Source organism: Nyctereutes procyonoides, unplaced genomic scaffold (assembly GCF_905146905.1).
Source record: "Nyctereutes procyonoides isolate TBG_1078 unplaced genomic scaffold, NYPRO_anot_genome, whole genome shotgun sequence".
Classification (NCBI taxonomy): Eukaryota; Metazoa; Chordata; class Mammalia; order Carnivora; family Canidae; genus Nyctereutes; species Nyctereutes procyonoides.
In genome coordinates, this window is record NW_026575146.1 from 79,362,170 (window position 1) to 79,387,432 (window position 25,263).

General features: G+C 58.4%; 2 protein-coding genes across 3 annotated transcripts; both read left to right on the plus strand.

Annotated features, from left to right (window-relative positions):
- The first annotated feature begins 620 nt into the window (after window positions 1–620).
- Window positions 621–15,154, plus strand: PRX (periaxin). Of its 2 annotated transcripts, XM_055309782.1 has the most exons (7): window positions 621–647; window positions 4,300–4,343; window positions 4,427–4,525; window positions 4,657–4,782; window positions 6,830–6,986; window positions 10,473–10,669; window positions 11,306–15,154. In XM_055309782.1, the coding sequence occupies exons 4-7, from the start codon at window positions 4,756–4,758 to the stop codon at window positions 14,951–14,953; spliced, it is 4,029 nt and encodes a 1,342-aa protein (XP_055165757.1). In that variant the 5' UTR covers window positions 621–647; window positions 4,300–4,343; window positions 4,427–4,525; window positions 4,657–4,755; the 3' UTR covers window positions 14,954–15,154. The 2 variants fall into 2 exon arrangements, with proteins under 2 accessions (XP_055165757.1, XP_055165758.1); XM_055309783.1 differs by lacking the exon at window positions 4,300–4,343 and having other exon boundaries at window positions 628–647.
- Window positions 15,155–17,451: 2,297 nt separating this feature from the next.
- Window positions 17,452–25,172, plus strand: HIPK4 (homeodomain interacting protein kinase 4). Its single transcript, XM_055309784.1, has 4 exons — window positions 17,452–17,916; window positions 21,478–21,834; window positions 22,559–23,401; window positions 24,090–25,172. The coding sequence occupies exons 1-4, from the start codon at window positions 17,452–17,454 to the stop codon at window positions 24,267–24,269; spliced, it is 1,845 nt and encodes a 614-aa protein (XP_055165759.1). The 3' UTR covers window positions 24,270–25,172.
- The last annotated feature ends 91 nt before the right edge of the window (window positions 25,173–25,263 follow it).

Consider the following 25,263-nt stretch of genomic DNA (forward strand, 5'->3'; position numbering starts at 1 on the left):
CCCCCACAACAAGTCTAGCCATCCCTGATTTGTGTGAATAATAATGCAAAACTCATAAGTGACACCCATTTTTTGCCAGGCAGTGCTGAAAGCTTTAGCCTCTTTTAACTCATCTAATCTTTACAATGACCCCATGCGGTGGGCATTTTTATTATCCTTGTTTTAGAGATGAAGAAAATGAGGCCCAGAAAGACACTGTCACAAGGCCAGAAGGTGACAAGGCTGGGATTTGAACCCAAATTGACTAAAAGAGGGAGCGGAGGAGTTTATTTTAGGGGCCCCAGGAACCAGCAGGGGCCCTGCCTGGGTCTGGAAGCCAGGAAATAATGCTAGTCGGGCGCTCGGCCTCCAAGTGGCGGTAGCAACGCGTGTCCCTGGAAGGAGGCTCCCGGTGGAGGTCCCAGCCCAGGCCCAGGCTGCAGCTGTCCCTTCTTATGGTCTTCAGCTCCCCACCCCCTTGCCGGTGGATGTAGCTGGGAGAAGGGGGGTGTTTGTTTCCCCACCACCCACTCCCTGGTGATGTCACACCTCGGTAGCCAATGGCTGGGGTCTCCCCCTCCTCCCCCTCCCCATTCCTTTTCCCCCCCTGCCTGGGGCTAGGGCTGAGCAGACGACCGGGAGCTCTCGAGGTGTCTGGAGGCCTAGTGGTAAGAGATAAACGGGTCTTACGGGGATCCTTGGCCAGGCTGAGAAGCTGGAGGGAATGAGACTCAGGGTCCTGGGAGGTGCTGGGAGGTGCTGGGAAGATACCTGGGGCTCAGAAGGCAGTGTGGTATAGGAGTCAAAGGCATAGACCCTAGGTTCAAATCCCAATATTTCCCTCTCTCAGGCTATGTGGTCTTGGGCAAGATACTGCACCCTTCGTACCTCTGCTTTCCCATCTGTGAAATGGGCTGACGGAGGCCACCTCACAGGGCTGATAGAGAATAGATGAGTTGCTGCTTACAAAGAGCTAGGGAAGGATTCCTAGGGTGGGGCAGGCTTTTGGGGCTTGGAGTAGGGTGCTGGGGTGGGGAGCACTGATCTTGGTAGGAGGCCAGTGCCTGAGCTGGATTTGTCCCTCACCCAGAGTTCCCCTTGGGTAAGAGAGAAAGTGGGGCCACCACTGAGCAAAAGCTGGACACAAGCCACTTTGAGATGCACAGTCAAGCCTCCAATTGCTGTCAGAGACGGGCGTACGTTACTTGAGCACTTACTATATAGTGGGACTATTCTAGGCACCTGCTGTTATTTTGTGACTCCTTGAAGCCACTCTTAACTGGCTTCACTTCACAGAGAAAACCGAGTCCCTGAGGGGTGAAACACCTCACCCAGGTATTCAAACCTGAGAAGTGCTAGAGCAGGGACTGACCATGGCCGAGGCTGCTGGGAGACCACCTCCAGAACGCCTCACCTTCTGCTCACAGATGGTCTAGGGGCCCAGACGAAACAACCCCTCACTCCCACTGCTGAGGGCACCAGATCACTGGCGGTTGGGAAAGCTGAGGCTCTGAATGGGGAGAGCTCCTAAGTAGGGTTGGCACCAGCCAAGGGGAAAAGAGGGTGCAATGGGACAAAACTGGGGGGTTCCTCAGCCAGCCCAGCTCAGCTGACCGGCCCAGGGCCCAAAGGACAGACCCTCCCCTCAGCAGGCTCTGAAGGGCATCTGGGCATCTCAAATGGGAATCTCAGTGGTGCCTTCCTCAGCGAGGGATTGTGAGGATGTAATGAGTCAAGGTAGGCAAGAATCTTTGTGCATAGCAAATACTCAAGAAATGGGGACTCTGAGAATTCTGGAAGCTGAGTAGCATACCAGGGCAGTGTCATAGGAACTACCCAAGAATGGTTGTTGGCATCTGGAGGGTCCTGCCTGGCTTTAATTCACCAGGGGAACCCCTTTAGATCCTCCCCTAACACAGTCAGGGATCCCCAGCAACTTCCCCATGCCCCCCTCCGTCTAGTGGGATGGGCAGAGCTGGGAACAGAGAGTGCCCAGGGTTGGGAGGGGGGGCTTCCTTCCGAAGCCACCCCCACCCCACCCCAGGAGCTGAGTTTGTGGCTCAGGAAGGGCACAGTTGGGCTAAATATAACCTGGGCTGGGCGGCTGCCCTGGGCAAGGATGAGGGAGGAGGGCACTCTCTCTTGCTCCTGCCCTGGCTAAGCTTCCTGTGCCAGCCTCTGGGTGTGACCTTCACCGCCCTGGCCTGAGACAGGGAGCTTGCTGTCCAGGAGAGCCTCCTGTCCATCTCCACTGCCTCCCACAAGTACCAGGCTCTCCCACCTCCAGCTCAGGATGCTATGTGGCATCAGGGACTCAGTTTTTCAGACCTGAGTTCAAGACCCAACTCTGTCACTGTGATATCTTAACCCTCATGTACTCATCCGTAAGATGGGGTACTGAGGCCACATCCACGAGGTGTCTGCCCAGCCCAGGTTAGGCACCAATGAGGTGCCTCTGAAAATGCCTGTTCTGGGCACCCTCAGTCCCCACCTCCCTTCCCAGCCCAGCCCCTGCTCTGGTTGTCTTGCTCCTTGAGGAGCTCCTGGAGGAGTCCAGTGCTCGGAGCCACCAATGCAAGTTCACATACAGGGTTGGGGTCAAGGGCAGGGTATTGGCTGTGTGACCCCAGACAGGTCTCTTCCCCTCTCTGAGCCTCAGTTTCCAACCCTAGAACAGCCACCACATTGAGGGTGATTCAGAGACCTACGGGGGCGAGCATTCTGGAGGAAATGCTACAGATGGGGGAGCCCACCTGACCCGGAGCAGCTGAGGGCTCAGAGGGGAGGCCGAGGAAGGCCGTGGAGACCAGGACTCCTAGGAGGGCCAGAGAGGAGCCCTCTGATACTGTGCAGTCCTTACCAGTGGAATGGGTACAGCTGGACCACTGAGGGGTCCCTGTGTCCTCTGTCCTGGCCAGTGGTGGGTTATGAAGGGCCATTGTGCGGCTGGGGGTGGGTGGGCAGGGGCGGAATGTGACCGGCTGCAGCAGACAGGCCATTGTTTGAGGGAATGTGCCGCGTGAGGCCTGACCTTTCCGTGTAGAGTGGGGGTTGGCGGGTTGGCATGCCAGGTGGGGGCTGGGAGGACGAGGCCAGAGTTGGCCTGGGTGGGGGGTGGTGGAGAGACGGTATCCATTCCCCTTTCAGGCCTGATGGGGAGGCTGCATGGGAATCCCGGTTCTGCCTCCTTCTCACTGTGCTGTGTGACCGACCTTACACGAGGTTCTTGGCCTCTCTGAGGGGCGAGGGTTTCCTGCAGGGAGGAGCCAGAGCATAGGACTGACAAAGAATAACCACTCAGTACCCACTAGTTATCATCCCCCCGTGTAAGAGGCCGGAACTCTCAGATAAGTTCAAATCCTGGCTTAGCCGTTTGTGACGATCCGTGGCTTCCCTTCTTGCAGCCTCACGGCTCTTCTCTAGAATGGTCTCCATAATCGTGTTGGCCTCACAAGTGTTCGGAGGCTTAAGTGCAGTGGATGACCCCTGTGGAACCTTGACACCAGATCAGGACCACAGGAAGTTCTCAGTAATAGTAACAGTGCTTCTGAAGCCCCTCTGAGTGCCTGGCATTTTATATTTACTGGCTTATTTGATGAGGTAGGTGCTCTCCTTCTCCCCATTTTACAGGCGAGGAAGCTGAGGCCCAGAAACTTGAGGTGATTCCACCCCCCGCCCCCCAGGGTGTATATGAGAGTGGTTATGATTTTTTTTAAAGATTTATTTATTTATTCATGAGAGACACACACACACACACACAGAGGCAGAGACATGGGCAGAGGGAGAAGCAGGCTCCATGCAGGGAGCCTGATGTGGGACTCGATCCAGGAGCCCAGGATCATGCCCTGAGCCGAAGGCAGACGCTCAACTGCTGAGCCACCCAGGCGTCCCATGATTTTTTTTTTAAGCTTTTATCTCTTTATTCATGAGAGACACAGAGACACAGGCAGAGGGAGAAGCAGGCTCCCCGTGGTGGGGAGCCTGATGCGGGGCTCGATCCCAGGACCCCAGGATCATAACCTGAGCCAAACGCAGATGTGCAACCATAGAGCCATCCAGGTGCCCCTAGTTATGTTTGTTTTATAATGCATTTGGCTCTCTTGGTAGACCCAGGTGGTTGGCTCAGGGGCTCTGCTGTCGGGCGGTTCTAGGGATCCACTCTGGCTTCGCTGTTGTCCAGTAAAGGTCTTCTAGGGCTCAATTCCCCAGCTGCACTCTGCACTATGGGGCTAGAATATTGACAGAGTACAGGAAGGTCAGGCACTCAGGAAGCAATGGGTGGGGTTAGCTGATGGTAATGCCCATGGTTTTTCTTCTTAGACCCCTGGACCCAGGAGGCCCAAGGAGCTGGAGGTGACCCTGAGGTGAGCATTGGCTGGTGCCACATGCCCCTCCCTGCCCCTCTGTGGCCAGCTTGGAGCCTCACACCCTGGTCTCTTCCTGGCAGGCAGCAAGACCCCAGAGGAAGGGTGCAAACCCTGCGGACGACTGTGCGGTACCCCAGTCTGGGCTCCTGTTAGGAGGGGGTGCCTGTGTCCAGGCAGCGGTGAGAGGACAGGGGTGGGGGGAGCCCCTTCTCCCCTTCTAATTCCCATCTTGACCTCTCTCTCCCCCTCTGTGCCCGCCTTCACCGCTCATCCTCTCCTGGCCTCAAGCCTCCATCCCTGTCCCTCGCAGGCTCAGAGGCAGCTGCTCCATGCAGAACTGAAGCTGGTCCTGCAGCAGAAGGGGGAGAGGAAGCAGGAGCCTGGGGCCCAGGTGACTCCCAGAGGTGCCATGGAGGCCAGGAGCCGGAGTGCTGAGGTGAGTACCCACATGTCCTGCAAGGGAAATGTGGGGACCCTGGCTAGGGGGTGCAGACTGAGCAAGAACACTTTCTGGTTTATCTGTGCCTCAGTCTCCCCATCTGTGAAACAGAAATAGCAACAGTGGCTGCCTATTTGATAGGTCACCATGAGGAAAAAAAAATTAACATATGGAAAAGTGCCTGGTACAGACTAAGAATGAAAGCAGCTAATTCAGTGGGGCATAATGGAGTTATATTAATAATGAGCTAAAGAAATTAGAAAACCTTTTTTTTGGAAGAAGCAGGATGTATAGGGGGTTATATGCACGAGCTTTGAGCCCATAAGCTTAAATCCCAACCCTACCGCTTCAAATAGGGGACCTGACCTCTCAAACTGTTTTCTCATTGGTGAAATGGGACAACAGTCTGGACAATGGTCACTGTTATGGAAATAGCGGACTGTCATTGACTGCTTCCTGCCCCATGCTAGGCACAGAGTGGGTCTACTTTTCCGCGAGCCAAGCTGAGGCTGAGGGTTGGCAGGTGGGAGGATGGGGGGGTTGGGTAAAGTGCAAGGAGGTCGCTGCCTGCAGGACAGGTCACAGACCCAGGGCTTAGGCCCGGCTGCTTAACTCTGCTGTGTGGTATTAGGCAGATGGCTCCGCTTCTCTTTACCTTTGTGTCTGTCCAAGCTGGAGGGGGCATGAAATGAGATGTTGTACATAGAATGCTTAGCGCAGGGCCTCAGGGTGGTGGTGGTGGTCATGGTGTTCCCTGCTGCGCCTGCCACAACTGTTTGCAACATGCTCCTCCCAGCCTCTGGTCCCAGGGCCACAGCCGGCCTAGACCTGCTTTCCCCTCTCCAAGCCCTGGGCTCAACTCCAGTCTATGCCATCCCTGATGCCCTGCCCATTACAGCATCCTCTGGGGTCCCTGTTCTTTCAGAGCTCAGAGACTCCTTCCAGTACAATCATGTTACCCGACTTTACAGTAGGTAAACGGGCCCAGAGAGGGCAAAGTTTTCCCCCAGAGACACACAGCAGATGGAGCTCCCAGGCGGCTGTAGAACTAAGATCTCTCACTGCCTTTTCTAAGCCCGGAGGGCGCTGCTGGGCCAGGGCCAGGTCAGCACCATTTACAGTGAATACCAGGAATGCCACGTCTGCCGGTCCACCACTCATTACCCACGCACCCCCCTTCACTGGATTCCCTCTCCCAAAGGCGTTATGCAGGTCTTGGGGTCACAGAGTCCACAATAGGGCACAGTCTCACACACGTTCAAGCCTCCCAAGAGCGCAGTCTCACCCTCACCCCTCCATCCTGTACCGCTTAAAGGTCTAGCCTCGGAATCCCATCCTCACCCCACCCCTTGTCCTCACCCCACCCCTTGTTCTGCTGTTATTAAACCTCTTCCCCAGACTTCAATCTCACCGGTAGACTATGGGTCCCCGCCTTACCTCTACGTATTACCCTCTAGCCACACCCCTCTCAGATCTTTGGCCCCTCCTCTGTGGCCTGAGCTCGATCCACGGGAGCCGTCGAATCCCCCGCCAAACCCGTAGCCCCGCCCCCGGACTGGCCCCGCCCCGGACTGGCCCCGCCCCCAGGAGGCCCCGCCCCCGAGGACACCGCCCCCGGACTGGCCCCGCCCCCAGAGAGGCCCCGCCCCCGAGGGCACAGCCCCCGCCCCATCAGGCCTGCCTCTCACAACTCGGGTTCCCTCCGGCCTCCCTGCCCGCCCCTCGTCTACAACCCCGCCCCTCGCCCCGCCCCATCTACAACTCCGCCCCTCGCCCCGCCCCTTCGACAGCGGCCCCTGGCCTCCCGCCCGCCCAAGAGCGGACCGAACCGTTGAGCCCAGCAGCGGGTCCGAGAGAGTGGGCGGCCCTCGCGCTTCCTTCAAGGGAAGATGCCGGGGTGGGTGGGCCCACGGGGTCGGCCCGGGCCGCGCTCAGGGACGTGCACCTGGAGGACCCGTTTAAGAGCCGCCTTTAAGCGCGATGCCGGGCTGTGGGCGAGGTCGGGCCCCAGCCCCCCATGGCGACCCCTCGTTGCCCTCCGCAGGAGCTGAGGCGGGCGGAGTTGGTGGAGATCATCGTGGAGACCGAGGCGCAGACCGGGGTCAGCGGCATCAACGTCGCAGGCGGCGGCAAGGAGGGAATCTTTGTCCGCGAGCTTCGGGAGGACTCGCCCGCGGCCAGGAGCCTCAGCCTGCAGGAAGGTGGGCGGGGCGGGAGCCTGGGACCCTGCATTTCTCAGGGGGCGGGATCGGCCGGGCGCGGGGTCCCGGGCGTGGCCGGCCTCCGGAAGGCGGGGGGAATGGTTGGGGGGGGGAGCTTTTCATGTGGGGCTTGCAGTGGCTCAGAGCCGGCTGTGTCGATTTGACTCTCAGATCTGCAGTTGACTAGCTTGTGGTCTTCTTCTGTGCCTTGGTTTTTTTTCCATCTTGCAAAGGGGAATAATTCTAGTACTCACCTCGTAGGGTTGTTACGTGAGTTAAATGAGTCAGTATTTGAAAACACTTAGCGCATAGCTAAGTGGCACATGGTAAGCACCAGTTATTATTTTTGTTGCTGGGGCGGGAGAAAGGAGGTGGAGTTAACACAACTTGGAGGAGGTGTGGAGGGGAGCCTTAGTAAGTCCGGGATATTTTAGGTGACAGGCATGAGGCCGATGTGATTTATCATGCAACAAATATGTACTAAGTGCCTTCTATTTCCAGATGTTATTCTAGGTGCTTGGGCTACTGCAGTGAACAAAACAGACCACACTCTGCACTTACGGAGCTTAACTTCTAGTAGGGAGAGACATATTTCAGGAAAATATGTAAAATACATAGTAAGTTAGAAGGCAATGTGCGCTATGGGTGCCAGCAGGACAGTTGTATTTTTAAATAGGGTGAGCCAGGAAGGGAGGGAAAGCCTGGTGGAGGACAGGGACTGAGCTATGTGGCCATCTGGAAGAGCATTCCCTGCAGAAAGAACAGCCAGTGCAAATGTCCCAAAGTTGGGGTGTGCCTCCCTTGATGGAGGAAGAGCAAGGAAGCCAGTATAGATGCAGTAGAGCTAGAGAAAAAAGGAGAGTAAGAGATGAGGCCAGAGAGGTCAGGACAGGGCAGTTTTCAGAGGGTGTCATAGGCCATAGTGAGGATTTTGACTTTTAATCTGGGAGGGTTGTGAGTGGAGGACGACTGTGAATTGTCTGTGTTGACCAGCATGCTGTATTACTAGTAGAAAGAAGGGGGCAGGGTAGGGAGCAGGGAGACCAACAAAGAGGCTACTTTGGGGGGGCCTGGCTGGCTCAGTCAGTAGAGCGTGAGGCTCTTGATCTCAGGGTTGTTTGAGCCCCACGTTGGGTGTAGAGACCATCTTACCTTTTTAAAAGATTTTATTTTATTTTTTTTAATTTTTATTTATTTATGATAGTCACACACAGAGAGAGAGAGAGGCAGAGACACAGGCAGAGGGAGAAGCAGGCTCCATGCACTGGGAGCCCGATATGGGATTCGATCCCGGGTCTCCAGGATCGCGCCCTGGGTCAAAGGCAGGCGCCAAACCGCTGCGCCACCCAGGGATCCCTAAAAGATTTTATTTATTTGAGAGAGAATGGGCCAGTGGGAGGGGCAGAGGAAGAAGAAGAAGCAGGCTCCCCGCTGAGCAGGAAGCCCAACTTGGAACTCGATCCCAGGACCCGGGAACATAACCTGAGTCAAAGGCAGTTGCTGAACCGACTGGGCCACTCAGGTGCCCTGAGATTACTTTAAACACACACACACACACACACACACACACACACACACACACACACAGAGGCTACTCTGATTATCCAGGCAGGAGATGGTAATAATTAGGACCAAAACACTGTTAATGGACATGAAGAGAAAGGTTTAAATTCTGTATATATTTTGAAGGAGGCGGCCTCAGGACTGGATATGGGGTGTGATGAAAAGAGAAGGGTCAGGATGTGTTCAGGGATTCTTGACCTGAGGATGGAGTTGGTAGTTCCACAAATGGACCACACTGGGGCTGGAGCTTGTTTGGAGTGAGACCAAGAGTGGTCGCTAAGGTGAAGAGGTGGAGGGGTAAATGGATATATGAGTCTAGGATGGTGGGGAGAGTGCTGGGCTGACACTTGGAAGTTGTCAGCCCTTTATGGTCTTTAAACTCCTAATCTGGGGGTACCTGGGTGACTCAGTGGTTGAGCATCTGCCTTTGGCTCCCACAGGGAGCCTGTTTCTCCCTCTGCCTGTGTCTCTGTCTCTCTCTCTGTATCTCTCGTGAATAAATAAATAAAACCTAAAAACAAAACCTCCTAATCTGGATGAGCTTCCTCTGGGGGTTAGTGTAGTATGTAGATGGAGATGAGAAGAGGTCCAGGGCCTGAGCCCTGGGACAGTGTGTTGTTAAGAGATCCAGGAGATAAGGAGGCTGAGAAGAAACCTCCAGGGAGGTCCTTAGAGAGTGTGTGGCACCCTGGAGGCCAAGCCAGACAAGTGGATAAAGGAGAGGGAGTGACGTTAGGTTGAAGGCTATGAGGTCCACTCAGGTGAAGTCTGAGACTTGAACATTGGACTTAGCTACACAGAGGTATGGAACCTTGACAGGAGCAGTTCAAGGTTCTGGGAGGGGGTGTCAGAAGTGTAATTGGAGAAGTGGAAGTAATGCAGCTAGGCAACTCAGTACATTTACCCTTAAGTGAACAGATCAATGGAGCAGGAGCTCCAGGCGTGAGGTCAAGACAACCTTTCCTATGGGACAAATAATGGTGTGTTGTATGCTGCTGGGAATAGCATAGAAGAGAGGGACAAATTGGTGATGTGGGGAGCGAGGGGAGAACTGCTGGAGGATGTCCCCGGGAAGGCGGTGGAAAGGCTGGCTGAGGTAGAAGTGGGGAGAGTTCAGCCTCAGGAACAGGTGGAGAGGGGATCCCTGGGTGGCTCAGCGGTTTAGCACCTGCCTCCAGCCCAGGGCCTGATCCTGGAAACCCAGGATCGAGTCCCATGTCGGGCTCCCTGCATGGAGCCTGCTTCTTCCTCTGCCTGTGTCTCTGCCTCTCTCTGTGTGTCTCTCATGAATAAATAAAATCTTAAAAAAAAAAAAAAAGGGATCCCTGGGTGGCGCAGCGGTTTGGCGCCTGCCTTTGGCCCAGGGCGCGATCCTGGAGACCCGGGATCAAATCCCACGTCGGGCTCCCAGTGCATGGAGCCTGCTTCTCCTTCTGCCTGTGTCTCTGCCTCTCTCTCTGTGTGTGACTATCATAAATAAATAAAAATTAAAAAAAAAAAAAAAGGAACAGGTGGAGAGTGGAGTAAATTGCCAGAGGAGCAGGGGCGTGAGTAAGGATGTGGGAGTTTCCGGAAGTTCTTTTCTGATTCTGTCCTCTCGGTGCGGGGAAACAAAGTCAGTGTCTTAAAACTTGAGAACGGGGAAGGGAGGTGGAAAGGCAGTGGGCGTGGCTTGAATGGGCGTGGTCCTGTTCAGCGGGGGCGGGGCTAAAGCCACGGGGTGGGGCTTCATTCTAGAGTGTCTGGACTCACACTGGGGGGATCTTTGCTTCTCAAGTCGGTGCGGGGGGCGGGGACGGGGGGATATGCGGGGCCAAGGTTTTGGGCTGGGCCTCGCAGAGCTAGCTCCAGGGAAGTGGGTGGCACCAGACCTGGATGGAGCCAGGAGATGCCCACGCCCTGCCCACCCCACCTCGCCTGCAGGGGACCAGCTGCTGAGCGCCCGGGTGTTCTTCGAGAACTTCAAATACGAGGACGCACTACGCCTGCTGCAATGTGCCGAGCCTTACAAGGTCTCCTTCTGCCTGAAGCGCACTGTGCCCACCGGGGACCTGGCCCTGCGGCCTGGGACCGTGGCCGGCTACGAGATCAAGGGCCCACGGGCCAAGGTGGCCAAGCTGGTACGCGTGCTTAGCCCGGCCTCGGCTCTGGACGGCCCCAGTGATGCAGTTTCAGCGCCATGAGCCCCACTCCTCCACACCGTGGGCCAGCCTCTGTCTTGTCACTAACCCAACGCTAATCCCACCCTCTGCCTTCTGTTCCGGCCCCTAAATTTCTCCCTGGGGAAGGGGATCCACCCATGTCAGACCTGTCCTTTACCCACTTTGCAGAGGCATCAGCTCTAGGCTTGCCCGTGGTCGTGAACCAGGCAACTCCAAACCAGGGAGGCCAGGTTCAAACCTGGGTCCTGCTCACTTACTGCTGAGCGACCCTGGACAAATTTCTTTCCCTTTCTGGACCTCAGTTTCCCCATCTCTAGAATGAAGGTATTGGGGGAAAATCCTGGATGAGGACCTAGAAGTCTTGGATCCCAGTTCCTACACCCCTGTTGACTCATTGTCAGATTTTAAATGAACGACTTTGCCTTACGGGGGCAGTAATGGTGAAATGACAGGAAGGAAGGGAGGCCGGTATTTGGGGGACAAGTTGCTTCATCCAACACATCCCCAGCCTGGTGCAATACCAGATGGGGTTCCCCAGTCTACCCCGAGCCTCCCACTGTCCCACCGCCTCCCGCATCTCTCCTCTCTCCCCAGAACATCCAGAGTCTGTCCCCTGTGAAGAAGAAGAAGATGGTGATGCCCGGGGCCCTGGGGGCCCCTGCAGACCTGGCCCCTGTTGACGTCGAATTCTCCTTTCCCAAGTTCTCCCGTCTGCGTCGGGGCCTCAAAGCAGAGGCTGCCAAGGGTCCTGTCCCAGCTGCCCCAACCCGCCGGCGCCTCCAGCTGCCTCGGCTGCGCGTCCGGGAAGTGGCGGAAGAGGCCCAGGTGGCCCGGCTGGCCGCTGCTGCTCCTCCCCCAAGGAAAGCCAAAGTGGAGGCTGAGGTGGCAGCAGGAGCCCGCTTCACAGCCCCCCAGGTGGAGCTGGTTGGGCCCCGGCTGCCAGGTGCTGAGGTGGGTGTCCCCCAGGTCTCAGCCCCCAAGGGGCTGGGAGAGGTGGCCCTCCACCTGCCAACCCTTGGACTAGGTGCCCCAGCTGCACCTGCTGTGGAGCCCACAGCCGTAGGGATCCAGGTCCCCCAAGTGGAGCTGCCCACCTTGCCCTCGCTACCCACCCTGCCCACGCTCCCCTGCCTGGAAACCCGGGAAGGGGCTGTGGCAGTGACGGTGCCCACCCTGGATGTGGCAGCGCCTACCGTAGGGGTGGACCTGGCCTTGCCGGGTGTGGAGGTGGAGGCCCGAGGAGAGGCACCTGAGGTGGCCCTAAAGATGCCCCGCCTCAGTTTCCCTCGCTTTGGGGCTCGAGCAAAGGAAGTTGCTGAGGCCAAGGTGGCCAAGGACAGCCCCGAGGCCAGGGCAAAGGGGCCTAGACTTCGAATGCCCACCTTCGGGCTTTCTTTGCTGGAGCCCCGGCCTGCTGCCGCCGAAGCTGCTGTTGAGAGCAAGCTGAAGCTGCCCACCATCAAGATGCCCTCCTTTGGCATTGGGGTCTCGGCCCCCGAGGTCAAGGTGCCCAAGGGGCCTGAGGTGAAGCTCCCTAAGGCTCCTGAGGTGAAGCTCCCGAAGGTGCCGGAGGCAGCCCTCCCAGATGTGCAACTCCCAGAGGTGGAGCTCCCCAAAGTGTCCGAGATGAAGCTCCCAAAGGTGCCAGAGATGGCCGTGCCCGAGGTGCGGCTCCCAGAAGTACAGCTCCCCAAAGTTCCAGAGATGAAGCTCCCTGAGATGAAGCTCCCGAAGGTACTCGAGATGGCTGTGCCCGAGGTTCAGCTCCCAGAAGTACAGCTCCCCAAAGTTCCAGAGATGAAGCTCCCCGAGATGAAGCTCCCGAAGGTGCCTGAGATGAAGCTCCCGAAAGTGCCCGAGATGGCCGTGCCCGAGGTGCATCTCCCAGAAGTACAGCTCCCCAAAGTCCCCGAGATGAAGCTCCCCGAGGTGAAGCTCCCGAAGATGCCCGAGATGGCTGTGCCCGAGGTGCGGCTCCCCGAGGTACAGTTGCCAAAGGTCTCAGAGATGAAAGTCCCCGAGATGAAACTCCCCGAGATAAAGCTCCCCAAGGTGCCTGAGATGGCCGTGCCTGATGTCCACCTCCCGGAGGTGCAGCTGCCAAAGGTGTCGGAGATGAGGCTGCCGGAAATGCAGGTGCCAAAGGCCCCAGAGGTGCATCTGCCAAAGGTCCCAGAGGTGAAGCTGCCCAAGGCCCCGGAGGTGCAGCTCAAAGGGGAACAGGCAGAGAGGGTGGAATTTGGCTTCAAGCTGCCCAAGATGACCATGCCCAAGCTAGGGAGGGCAGAGTCCCCATCACGAGGCAAGCCGGGTGAGGCAGGGGCTGAGGTCTCTGGGAAGCTGCTCACGCTTCCCTGTCTGCAGCCGGAAGTGGGCCCCGAGGCTCGAGCGGGTGTCCCCTCTCTCACACTGCCCTCCGTGGAGCTAGACCTGCCAAGGGTCCTCAGCCCGGAGGCGCAGGTCCCAGCAGCCGCCGTGGGCAAGGTGGAGCGGCCAGAGGGCCCTGGGGGAGCCGCGGGGGTCGGGGAGGCGGCCTTTCGGATGCCCTCGGTTGAAATCGCCCCTCCGCAGCTGCCCTCGGGGGAGGTGGAGGTGGAGGGGCGGCTAGAGGAGATGGAGATGAAAGTCAAGCCCTCCTCCAAGTTCTCCCTGCCCAAGTTTGGACTCTCAGGGCCCAAAGTGGCCAAGGCCGAGGCCGAGGCGCCCGGGCGGGCCACCAAGCCGAAGGTGTCCAAGTTCACCATCTCACTCCCCAAGGCCCGAGCGGGGACTGAAGCCGAGGCCAAAGGGGCAGGAGAGGCGGCAGGCCTGCTGCCCGCCCTCGATCTGTCCATCCCGGAGCTCGGCCTGGATGCCCATCTGCCCACAAGCAAGGTGGAGGTGGCAGGGGCTGATGTCAAGGTCAAGGGGCCCAGGTTTGCCCTGCCCAAGTTTGGGGTCAGAGGCCGGGACGCTGAGGCGGGAGAACTAGCGCCAGGGGTGGGCGAGTTGGAGGCCAAGGGCTGGGGTTGGGATGGGAAGGTGAAGATGCCTAAGCTGAAGATGCCCTCCTTCGGGCTGGCTCGGGGGAAGGAAGTGGAAGTCCAGGGTGGGCGCGTCAGCCCGGGAGAAAAGCCAGAGCCCACGGCAGGGCCGCTTAAGATCCCCGAGGTGGAGCTGGTCACCCTGGGGGCCCAGGAGGAAGGCAGGGCCGAGGGGGCAGTGGGTGTCGGTGGAGTTCGGCTGTCAGGCCCGCAAGTGTCCACGACCAGACTGGCAGGCGCCGAGGGCCAGGAGGGGGCGCTGAGGATGCCCCTGGGCATCTCCTTGCCCCAGGTGGAGCTGGCCAGCTTCGGGGAGGCCGGCTCAGGCGCCACCCCGGGGCAGCAGGTCAAGGGCGCGGCCCCTTCAGCAGAGGGCACAGCAGGCTACAGGGTCCAGGTGCCCCAGGTGACCTTGTCTCTGCCTGGAGCCCAGGTGGCAGGTGGGGAGCTGTTGGTAGGTGAGGGCGTCTTCAAGATGCCCGCCGTGACAGTGCCTCAGCTTGAGTTGGACGTGGGGCTGGGCCGAGAGGCGCAGGTGGGTGAGGCGGCCACAGGTGACGGTGGCTTGAGGCTGAAGATGCCCACACTGGGGGCCAGAGCTGAGGCCGGAGAAGAGGGGCCCGGAGAGCAATCCCCGGGGGCCGAGCGCACCTTCCACCTCTCCCTGCCGGATGTGGAGCTCTCACCGCCCGCCGTGGGCAGCCACGCTGAGTACCAGGTGGCAGAGGGTGACGGGGAGGCGGGACACAAGCTCAAGGTGAGGCTGCCCCGGTTTGGCCTGGCTCGGGCCAAGGAGGGCATTGAGGAGGGTGAGAAGACCAAGAGCCCCAAACTCAGGCTGCCCCGAGTGGGCTTCAGCCAGAGCGAGGCGGTCACTGGGGAAGGCTCCCCCAGCCCCGAGGAGGACGAGGAGGAGGGTGGCGGGGAGGGGGCCTCTGGGCGCCGAGGCAGAGTCCGAGTCCGCTTGCCCCGCGTGGGCCTGGCTACCCCGTCCAAGGCCTCTCGGGGACAGGAGGGCGAGGCAGCCCCCAAGTCCCCCGGCGGGGAGAAGTCACCCAAGTTCCGTTTCCCCCGGGTGTCCCTAAGCCCCAAGGCCCGGAGTGGGAGCGGGGACCACGAAGAGGGTGGATTCCGGGTCCGGCTGCCTAGTGTGGGGTTTTCGGAGACAGGGGCTCCGGGCCCTGCCAGGATGGAGGGGGCTCAGGCTGCAGTGGTCTGAAGCCGCAGGGCAGAGGGAGAGTCCCCTCCCCTCCTCCCGTTCCCACCTCCTCCTTGTTTTGTGTGTGAGATAACTAGCACTAACCCTCAGAGGGCCGGGAGGTGGGTGACTGTTGGGACAGGGCGGGGGGCCTCGTGCCCGGCTCATTGGCAGGAGTACCTGTATCTTGCCAAGCCATGTGAATAAAGTAATCCCGAGATAGCCTCGTGTTCTGTATCCTTTGTGGGGGGTGGGGGGGGGACAGGGCAGCGGGGAGGTGACAGGGTACAGGGAAAGAGGTCCCCAAGGAGGGGACTATTGGAGCCTGGCCTCAGGAGAGCCTGTGTTGGGGGAGACATCAGGCCACCCCAGGCTAAGGAGAGGGAAGATCTGCAGTGGGCTGGCGGGAAGGGTCCTGCCCTAGCCATTTGGAGTTCCCAAGGGCCTCTGAGCTAGACCCGTCTGCTGAGGACTCTGCTTGTTCTGGGGAACCACTCACCAGGACCTCTCTGGGGGGTGGGGTGGGCCTAAGAGAGCAGAACAACTGCTACCCATCTGCCCTCTGCTGGCCACCTTCACATCGACGACCAGAGCTCCTCCACGTCTGGCGATCCCTTTCCAGTCTGGCTGGTTTGACTGCCCTGTCTGCCCCGGCCCCACCCAGGAAGGCCCCACCTGGTACCCTCTCCCGGCTCCTGGGTTCAGAGCCTCCACCACAGTTACCTGGCTGTCCCTTAGGACTAGGTCCCAGGGCCCTCAGCTCCCATCAGGGCGGGGCCTTGGCTCCCAGGATCTAAGCCCCCATCGAGGCCTCCAGACTCCCCCCCCCTCAGTCTCTCTGTGTCCCCCAGGAAGACACTTGGTCCAGTCCCAAATATCCCTCGCGCCCCAGCCTCCCTGGGGTCACTTCTGGTCACAGGCTTTCTCTTCATTCCCACCAAACACGGCAGGAATTATATATACCTGTGGTGTACACCCTTTGCCCAGGCCTCCAGCATTTGGGGGTTCCCTCCCAGCACAGCTGACCTGCCAGGATCCATAGTGACCTCTCTGGGGCCACGCTGAACGCTCCCTCTGGCTCTCTTGTCCTGACTTCTCAGGGTCCCTACCTCCTTCCTGAACACTCTCTTCTCTTTCTTCCCCACTCCTTCTCTTTCTCCTCATGCCTCTTGGACTCTCAGGACTCCTCCCAGGCCCTCATCCACCCCTACACCCTCCCCAGGCCATGTCACCCTCCCTATGGCCAACATAGGAATCTAGTGGCCCATGCATGCCTCCCCTGGACATGGCAGTGGTTCAGAGCTTGGCTCTCAAGCTGGACTGCTTGGGGTCAAAGCTTGTCTCCGGCACCCAGTTGGGTGACCTTACGCATTTTTTCAACTTCTTTGCATCTTTATTTTCTCTCCCATAAAATGGAGTTATTAAGACATATGTAAGGATAGTAAGGCCTCTACAGCATTCAAGACATGTCTGTCTAGGTGATCCCTGGGTGGTTCAGCAGTTTAGCACCTGCCTTCAGCCCAGAGTGTGATCCTGGGGTCCCGGGATCAAGTCCCACATCAGGCTCCCTGCATGGAGTCTGCTTCTCCCTCTGCCTGTGTCTCTGTCTGTCATGAATTAAATAAATAAAATCTTTAAAAAATAAGATATTTTTATTTATTTTTTCGTAAGAGACACACAGAGAGAGGCAAAGACATAGGCAGAGCGACAAGCAGGCTCCCTGTGGAGCCTGATGCAGGACTCGATACCGGAAGCCCAGGATCAAGCCCTGAGCCTAAGGCAGATGCTCAACTGTCGAGCCATCCAGGTGTTCCATAAATAAATAATCTGAAAAAAATCTGACCTCCCTTGCTCAGAGCCCTTATGTGGCTCCCCAGTACCCTAAGATAAATGAGTCCAGTCTCCTTAGCCTGGCATTCAATACCTTTTACCACCTGGCCCTGGTTCAGCCTCCCTCTCCCATGGCAGCCACAGTCAGGGGCAGGTGTTTGCTGAACAATCACACACACACACACACACCACACACCACACACCACACACATCCTCCTGGCTCTTCACCTTTGGTTAGGAATGTCTCAGTCCCCCATGCTAGAGGTCCAGGATTGGACTTCCTTCTCAGCCGACCCTTCAACTGTCCAGCCCCTGGGGTTCCACCACAGGGTGGGGGAGGGGGCTCCACCTGCCACCCCACCCCCCATTCCAGCCTGGGGCTCAGGTCTCCGACAACAGAACCAGAGCCACTCAGCAACGCTGGAGCCCATTCGGGGGGGCCTAGGGCCCCTCGTCCCAAGCCAGGAAGGCTTTGGGGGAGGGGTGTGGCCCCTGGCAGACTGGCAGTGTGGCCCAGGGGGTTGGGGGGTGCCAGGGAGGTGGGGGGGATCCTCTTGGCGGGAGGCACGAGTGCAGTTCTCTTTCCCCCGCTGGGGGGGCCTCGGAGCTGGTGGCGGGCCGGAAGGCTTCGAAGGCAGAGCCTGTGGGGCGGGGGTGGCAGCTGGGCAGCTCCTGGTGGCAGGGGCACCATGGCCACCATCCAGTCCGAGACCGACTGCTATGACATCATCGAGGTGCTGGGCAAGGGCACCTTCGGGGAGGTGGCCAAGGGCTGGCGGCGAAGCACGGGCGAGATGGTGGCCATCAAGATCCTCAAGAATGACGCCTACCGCAACCGCATCATCAAGAACGAGCTGAAGCTACTGCGCTGCATGAGGGGCCTGGATCCGGAGGAGGCCCACATCATCCGCTTCCTCGAGTTCTTCCACGACGCCCTCAAGTTCTACTTGGTCTTCGAGCTGCTGGAGCAAAACCTTTTCGAATTCCAGAAGGAGAACAACTTCGCCCCCCTCCCTGCCCGCCACATCCGCACGGTCACCTTGCAGGTGCTCAGAGCCCTGGCCCGGCTCAAGGAGCTGGCGATCATCCATGCTGATCTCAAGCCCGAGAACATCATGCTGGTGGATCAGACACGCTGCCCCTTCAGGGTCAAGGTAAGTGGGGCGGCCCTGCGGTGGCGGCATCCCTCATCCCTGTCTTCTTTCAGCTTCCCCCCAGCCCTGGACGCTCTCCTGTTGCTAAGGTCTCCCTTGTCCCACCTCCCAGCCTGGATGTCTCCCCTTCCCTGCCTGTGATGCCTCTTCCCACCTCCTGGCCCTAAAATCCTCCCCATCTCCTGTCCAGATTCTGACATCCTCTCTATCCTGGACCTGAGACCTCTCAGTCCTTGTCTAATTCATAGTTCAGCTCCTCTGGCCTGGTCTTGTCTTTGTGCGACTGATATTCTAGTGGGGGGAAACAGAGTCACCAAGATAAATATGGTATGTGAGTGAGAAGTGAGTCAAATAAGTGAGTGAGAAGGAGAAAAGATCAGTAGGGAGGAGGAGGATGTGGGGTGTTGCTTGGTGACAGTGATCGTGAGTGAAATTGTAGACACGGCCGTCAGGGAGGCCTCACTGAGAAGGTGACATTTGAGGAAAGTCCCAACAGAAGGAGGTTGCCATGTAGCCATCCGGGGAAAAACATCTGGGTAGAGGGAACAGCTAGTGCGAAGGCCCTGAGGTAGGAGTGATCTGAGTATATGTGTTTGAGAAGCACCCAGGAAGCCGGGGTGGCTGAAGCAGAGTGAGAAGAGGGAGGAAATGGGATCAGGAAGGTGACGGAGCCAGGTCACACAGGGCCTTGTGGGCCACAGTGAGGACTTTTTTTTTTTTTTAAGATTTTATTTATTTATTCATGAGAGTCACAGAGAGAGGGGCAGAGACATTAGTAGAGGGAGAAGCAGGTTTCCTGTGGGGAGCCCGATGTGGGACTTGATCCCAGGACCCCAGGATCACAACCTGAGCCAAAGGCAGACGCTCAACCACTGAGCCACCCGGGTGCCCATGAGGACTGGTTTTATTCTCTGTAAGATGGGGCCACGGGAGGTTTCTGAGCAGAGAAGGGCCGTGATCTCCATCAGGGGTTCACAGGGTCCCTCTGGCTGCATGAGGACAACAGCCTGTGCAGGGCAGGAGCAGGGGTGCAGTGAGGGGTGGCAGCTCCGCTCCAGGTGGAAGGCCTGGGTACGGGGATGGAGTTGGGATAGTGGGAGGAAGGGACGTGGTGGGTTCTAGGTAGATTTGAAGCTACTGACAACAGGATCTGCTGACTGATCTTACGTGAGCTATAAGAGAGGACTTGATTGGGGAATGAGAGCCTGACGGCCGAGCGACTGGAAGTGCCATTCTTCGGTCCCAGAGTTTGTTCATCAACAAACATTGACTGAAGACCTGCTCTGGACCTGACCCTGTGCTGGGCACACAGAGGCACCTCTTATGCATGTCATAAGCCCCTGGGCTCCCCATCCCAGCCCCAGCCCCTCTGCCCTGGACCCCTCCCCTGTGCTCCCCTCAATCCCAGACTTGGCCCCTTCACCCTGGACCCCTGCTGGTTCCCCCCAATCCCAGACCTGGTCCCTCTGTCCACTTCTGGGTTTGTTACTGTCTGGTGATGGGTCTGAACTAGGAGCGGGGCAGGGCTGTGAAGGCAGGGCCAGGTCAGTTTTGGTCACCACTGCGTCCTCGGCATCTCCCAACACAATGCTGTGGCGGAGCCAATGAGAAATGAATGTCGGAGTCACAGGGAGATGTGCAGGCAGGAAAGGGCAGATCATTTTGCCCCAACAGATGGAAGGACGCAGCCCCAAGGAAGGAGAGACTCCCTCAAATGCAGCGGGAGACAGACAGACTGGACAGATCCACACCACCTGGCCAGGGGCCGCACCCTTCCTGTGTTTGTGGAATGAATGAGTGAATGGATCCCATGAACACTGAGTGTCCGGGGCCCCTCAAGCTCTGAGATTCAGGCCTCAGTCGTCCGCACTCAGAATCCGGGTTAATAACCTTCCGTCGTACCACCTTCTGCAAATAGAAGTCGAGGGATGGCTGAACGAAAAGCAGACACACAGAGGGGGAAACTGAGGCAGGGATCAAGCTAGTGTCTTGGAGATTTAGAGTGAAAATGGCATATGGCGCCTCCCAGTGGCATTGGGAGAGAAAGACTTTCAGCCATCCACAGTGCTGGCCCTGTCCTGTTCCCAGGGCCTCTGAGGGGTGTTGACGGTGCCTGATGAGGAGGACAGAAGAGGGCGGGGCTTCGGGGAGGTGTCTTCCTAGCAGGTGACACAGAGATGGAGACAGAGAGAGACATGGGGAGGTGAGAGACACAATGAACAGGCAAGCAATGAAGAGGCAAAGAAAGAACGAGAGAGATACACCAAAAAACGCAGAAAGAACCAGAAAGGCAGGGACGTAAAGCCCATTCATTCACTCATTCGCTCCTGACTGAGCCCCTGACTGTGTGCTGGGCACTGTTCTAGGCACCTAGGGATGCAGCAGTGAACAAAATCCCTACCCTGAGGGGACTGGCATCCTAGCTGGGTAGAGCGAAAATGAAGACCTAAAGGTAAAAGATATAGGATGTGAAATGGTGTTAAGAGTTCTGGAGAAAAGCAGGGTGCCAGGAAGGGGGATAGGAACGGTGGGGGCAGGGAGGCTGTTTTTCAGAGGGTGGCCAGGGGAGGTCCCACTGAGAAGGTGAGATTTGAGGGGCACCTGAGTGCCGCAGCTGTTAAGCATCTACTATGGTTCAGGGTGTGATCCTGGGGTCCTGGGATCAAGTCCTGCATCGGGCTCCCGGCAGGGAGCCTGCTTCTCCCTCTGCCTGTGCCTCTGTCTCTGTGTCTCTCATCAATAAATACATAAAATCTTTTTTTAAAACAAAATCTTTTTAAACAATTATAAAGAAAGTGACATTTGAGACCTGAGATGAGGAAGCCGTGTGCACATCTGGGGAAAGAGCATTCCAGGCAGAGGGAATGGCCAATGCAAAGGCCCTGAGCTGAGAATGCGTCTGGCTTGTTCAAGGGACAGTGAGACACCCATGTGAGAGGGAGAACGGGAGGCGCTGAAGGCAGAGAGGTGATGGCGCAGATGGCTCGAGCCTTGGGGCCACAGTGAGGACTCTGGCTTTCATCACAGGACGTGATAAAGCCACAGGGGGAGATTCTGAGCAGGGGAAGGACTTGATCTGACTCGGGTGTGCACAGGATCCTGTGGGGTGTGCATGGTGAGCAGAGAGGGGTGCGAGGGGGGCGGAGCATGGACACCAGCGAGGAGGCCCCTACCCTGGCCTTGGTGGGTGATGCTGGAGGACAGGTCAGGGAGGCGGGGGAGGCGGTGCGGCGCAGGGTAGCCGAGGCTGGGATGCAGAGTGGGCCGATTCTGGATCTGCTCAGAAGGTGGAGCCAACCAGATTTGCTGATGGACAGGTATGGAGAGGGGTCCACCCTCTCAGGCCCAAGTTCTAGTGGAAAGAGATGGAGAAACAGACACACGAACCAGACAAAGACCAGTGAACATAGGGACACAAATAAGAGACATTGACTCACAGACACAGGGACACTTAGATGGCAGATGTGGAAAGACCCGGGCGGGCAAGACACACAGGGGAGGCCTAGATGGGTCGTCCCCGTCCCTTGCTGGGCCCACCTGCCTCCCTCCGCCCCATCTCAGGTGATTGACTTCGGCTCAGCCAGCATCTTCAGCGAGGTGCGCTACGTGAAGGAGCCGTACATTCAGTCGCGCTTCTACCGGGCCCCCGAAATTCTGCTGGGGCTGCCCTTCTGTGAGAAGGTGGACGTGTGGTCCCTGGGCTGCGTCATGGCTGAGCTGCACCTGGGCTGGCCCCTCTACCCGGGCAACAATGAGTACGACCAGGTGCGCTACATCTGCGAGACGCAGGGCTTGCCCAAGCCCCACCTGCTGCACGCCGCCCGCAAGGCCTACCACTTCTTCAAGCGCAACCCCCACCCTGATGCCAGCAACCCCTGGCAGCTGAAGTCCTCGGCCGACTACCTGGCCGAGACCAAGGTAGGGGGGCAGGTGGGGCGAGGGCAGGCGGTGTGGGGGCTGCTGCACCAAGGGAAAAAATAAAATCTATGTTAGACCTCAGAAAGGACCAGAAGTTTGAGGGTCAGCCGCGGGGGTAGCCACAGCAAGATGTGGCTGAGACCGTACGGCACTGCAAGTGTGTGGCGGCTCCTCTGAGTTCCATGGCTAGGGGTGGGCAAGCTAGTGGAGCGAGGAGGTCCGACTGCTGGGAGGCCTGGAGGGGCTGGGCTTGGGGATCTGGATTTGGACTCGACTCCAAGGAGGACTAGAGTTTTGGGGCAGCCCCTCTGCTAGTGGCTGGTAGGGGCTGGACCCACGGTTCAGGAGAGCTCGGAAGGCCTGGTGGAGAAGTGAAACTTGGCTCAGTGAGACTCTGGGTGAGATGGCAGGGGGATCAAAGAACCCAGTCTGATATCTTTGCTGCAGCAGTAGGAGGGCCCCGGGTCAGACCAGAGGGGTTCTGGTGTCGGGGAGTAGGTGTGGCCCTCCCAGCAGCAAGAGAGCTCCAAGTCAGATCACGGGCAGAACTGGAAATCGAGGTTCAGGTGTGTGGACTTCATAGCAACGAGCGAGCTCTGGACCAGACTGGAGGGCAGACTGGAAACTGGTGGAGGTGGGGAGTGTGGGGGTCATACGTGGGCCCCCCTTCAGGAGCACCTGAGGTTGACTCGACAGCAACCCCGCACCCACCGTGTCCCACCAGGTGCGCCCACTGGAGCGCCGCAAGTACATGCTCAAATCACTGGACCAGATTGAGACGGTGAACGGCGGCGGGGCGGCCAGTCGGCTGACCTTCCCGGACCGCGAGGCGCTGGCGGAGCACGCGGACCTCAAGAGCATGGTAGAGCTGATCAAGCGCATGCTGACGTGGGAGTCGCACGAGCGCATCAGCCCCAGCGCCGCCCTGCGCCACCCCTTCGTGTCCATGCAGCAGCTGCGCAGCGCCCACGAGACCACCCGCTACTACCAGCTCTCGCTGCGCGGCTGCCGCCTCTCGCTGCAGGTGGAGGGCAAGCCGGCCACGGCCGTGGTGGCCGCCGCGGAAGACGGGCCCCCCTACTACCGGCTGGCCGAGGAGGAGGAGCCCGTGGGCCTGGGCAGCGCGGCAGGCAGCGGGCCCTTCTGCGAAGAGAAGGCCCCGGGCGTGCAGAGGGCCATCGATCAGCTGGATGACCTGAGTCTGCAGGAGGTGGGGCGCGGGCTGTGGGGCGAGACCCGAGCCGATGTGGTTCCCGACATGCTGGCCCCACTCAAGGCCACCGCTGTCCGCCGGGTGCCCGACTCCGGCCCGGAGCCCATCCTGGCCTTCTACGGCAGCCGCCTGGCAGGTCGCCACAAGGCCCGCAAGCCGCCCGCGGGCTCCAAGTCCGACTCCAACTTCAGCAACCTCATCCGGCTGAGCCAGGCCTCACCTGAGGATGATGGGCCATGCCGGGGCAGTGGCTGGGCAGAAGGAGAGCGCCTCGGGGCCTCCGCCGAGCCGCCCACCCTGCCACAGCGGGATGGGGATGGACCAGACATGAAGGACATGACCATGGATGCTGATGTAAGCCCGGTAGGCTGGCAGGGTGCCGGTGGTTCTGGGGTCAGGGCCTCCCCGAGCTTCAGGAAAGGGGCAGAGTGAACCAGGCCTTGCCCTCCACCCATCTGCATTGCCTGCAGCTGGCTCAGGGTTCACCTCATACCAGTCCACTCTCAGGATGTAACAGGGCTCAGCCAACACTACCCCACATTCCAGGTATGATCTGTACTCAGGATATAACATTCAGCACACACTAACCCACGCCGACAAAGTCATAAGGCTCAGCACACACTAATAACTTCAGGATATAAGGCTCAGTACACCCTAACCAATATTCAGGATATAACTTTCAGCACATACCAACCTACTCTTACTATGTGACAAGGCTCAGCACACACTCATCCACCTTCAGGCTGTATAAAAACTCAGAATGCATTAATCCACCTGCAGGAAGTGGTAAACGCCCAGCACTCAGAGCAAGGCCTTCGCAGGTGCTCACTCACCCTCGGGAAGAAGTGATAAAGCCTCAGAACACATTAAGGTCTCTGCACAGACTCTTTGAGCTCCCAAGTTGCAATGAGGGGTTGGGACCTACAAATTGCCCTCAGGAAGTTATGAGGGTTCAACTAGGACTGGAGAGAGGCCAAGAGGGACAGGCCGGTGGTTCCCAAGTCCGGGGGCTTCTTGTCTGATGGTCCTTTCTTCTCCACAGGGGCCAGGCCCTGAGCTCTTCGACCCCAGCAGCTGCCCTGGGGAATGGCTAAGTGAGCCAGACTGGACCCTGGAGGGTGTCAGGGGGCCCCGGGCTCAGGGGCTCCCAGCCCACCACGTTCACCCGCACGGTCCACCCCGGGCTACCAGCTTTCTGCAGCATGTCGGTGGACACCACTGATGGTGACCCCAGCCCTGCCCATCACTGGGGGCTGCGCTAGCTGGGCTGGCATCCCCACCTCAGAAGCCATTTCCTGAACCCACAAATTATTCTTAGAGAAAGATAGTTATCCAGAGATTCCCCATTACCCTCACCCACGGTGCATGCCAGCACACACACCCCAAACACAGGAGGGCCTTAGGGTCTGGCCCTTGGCCCCTAGGCTGAAGGGACACAAGAAGGGGGCTGCACCTCACTGGCCCTGAGTATGCCCTCTGCCCTGCTGCCTCTGCCTATTTCAATAAAGAACTGTTCAGCAGCCCTGCCTGAGGCCCGGACTGGGGCTGGGGTGGGGTTCAGGCTGGCGCACGGGACCCTGCTGTCTGACACTGCGCCGTGGGCCACTGGCTCAGGTTGGAGGCTGGGCTGCCATCACCCAGTGCGCATGCACGGCCTGTCTCCTAAATATTCTAAGCGCTTGGCACACGAGAATCCACCCTTGGAACGTACCCAAGTGTCCATCACGTGCCAATCCAAGCTTGCCAAACGCCAAGTTCTCATCTGTTGACCTGCCCTGGCCACACGTACGGGCTTGGCATGCACTCACCCATGCTTGGGTCATGGTAACCATGGATTCACTTGGGAGGCATAAATTCATGCTTGGTGTACACTGTGGTGTTCAGACACACGCATCCACCCTTGGGATATGGTGATGGTTCAGGGTGTGCCCACCTGGGAACGTGCTGAGTGTACGGCACACACTACCCTATGCTGGCTACACGAGGCTCAGCTCACGCCAGTCCATGTGGTCACGTGCTCCATGCTCAGCGCTTCCTGGCTCCTGTGCATTCCGCACTGAGGGCTCAGCACATGCAGTCACATGCTACGTGCTCAGCACATGCCAAATCCATGTTAAGGGCACAGCACATGCTGTGGGTTCAGGATACGCCAAACCACCCTGGTAACACGCTGAGGGCTCAGCAAACGCTGCATCTCCAAGGGAGGACCATGCCAG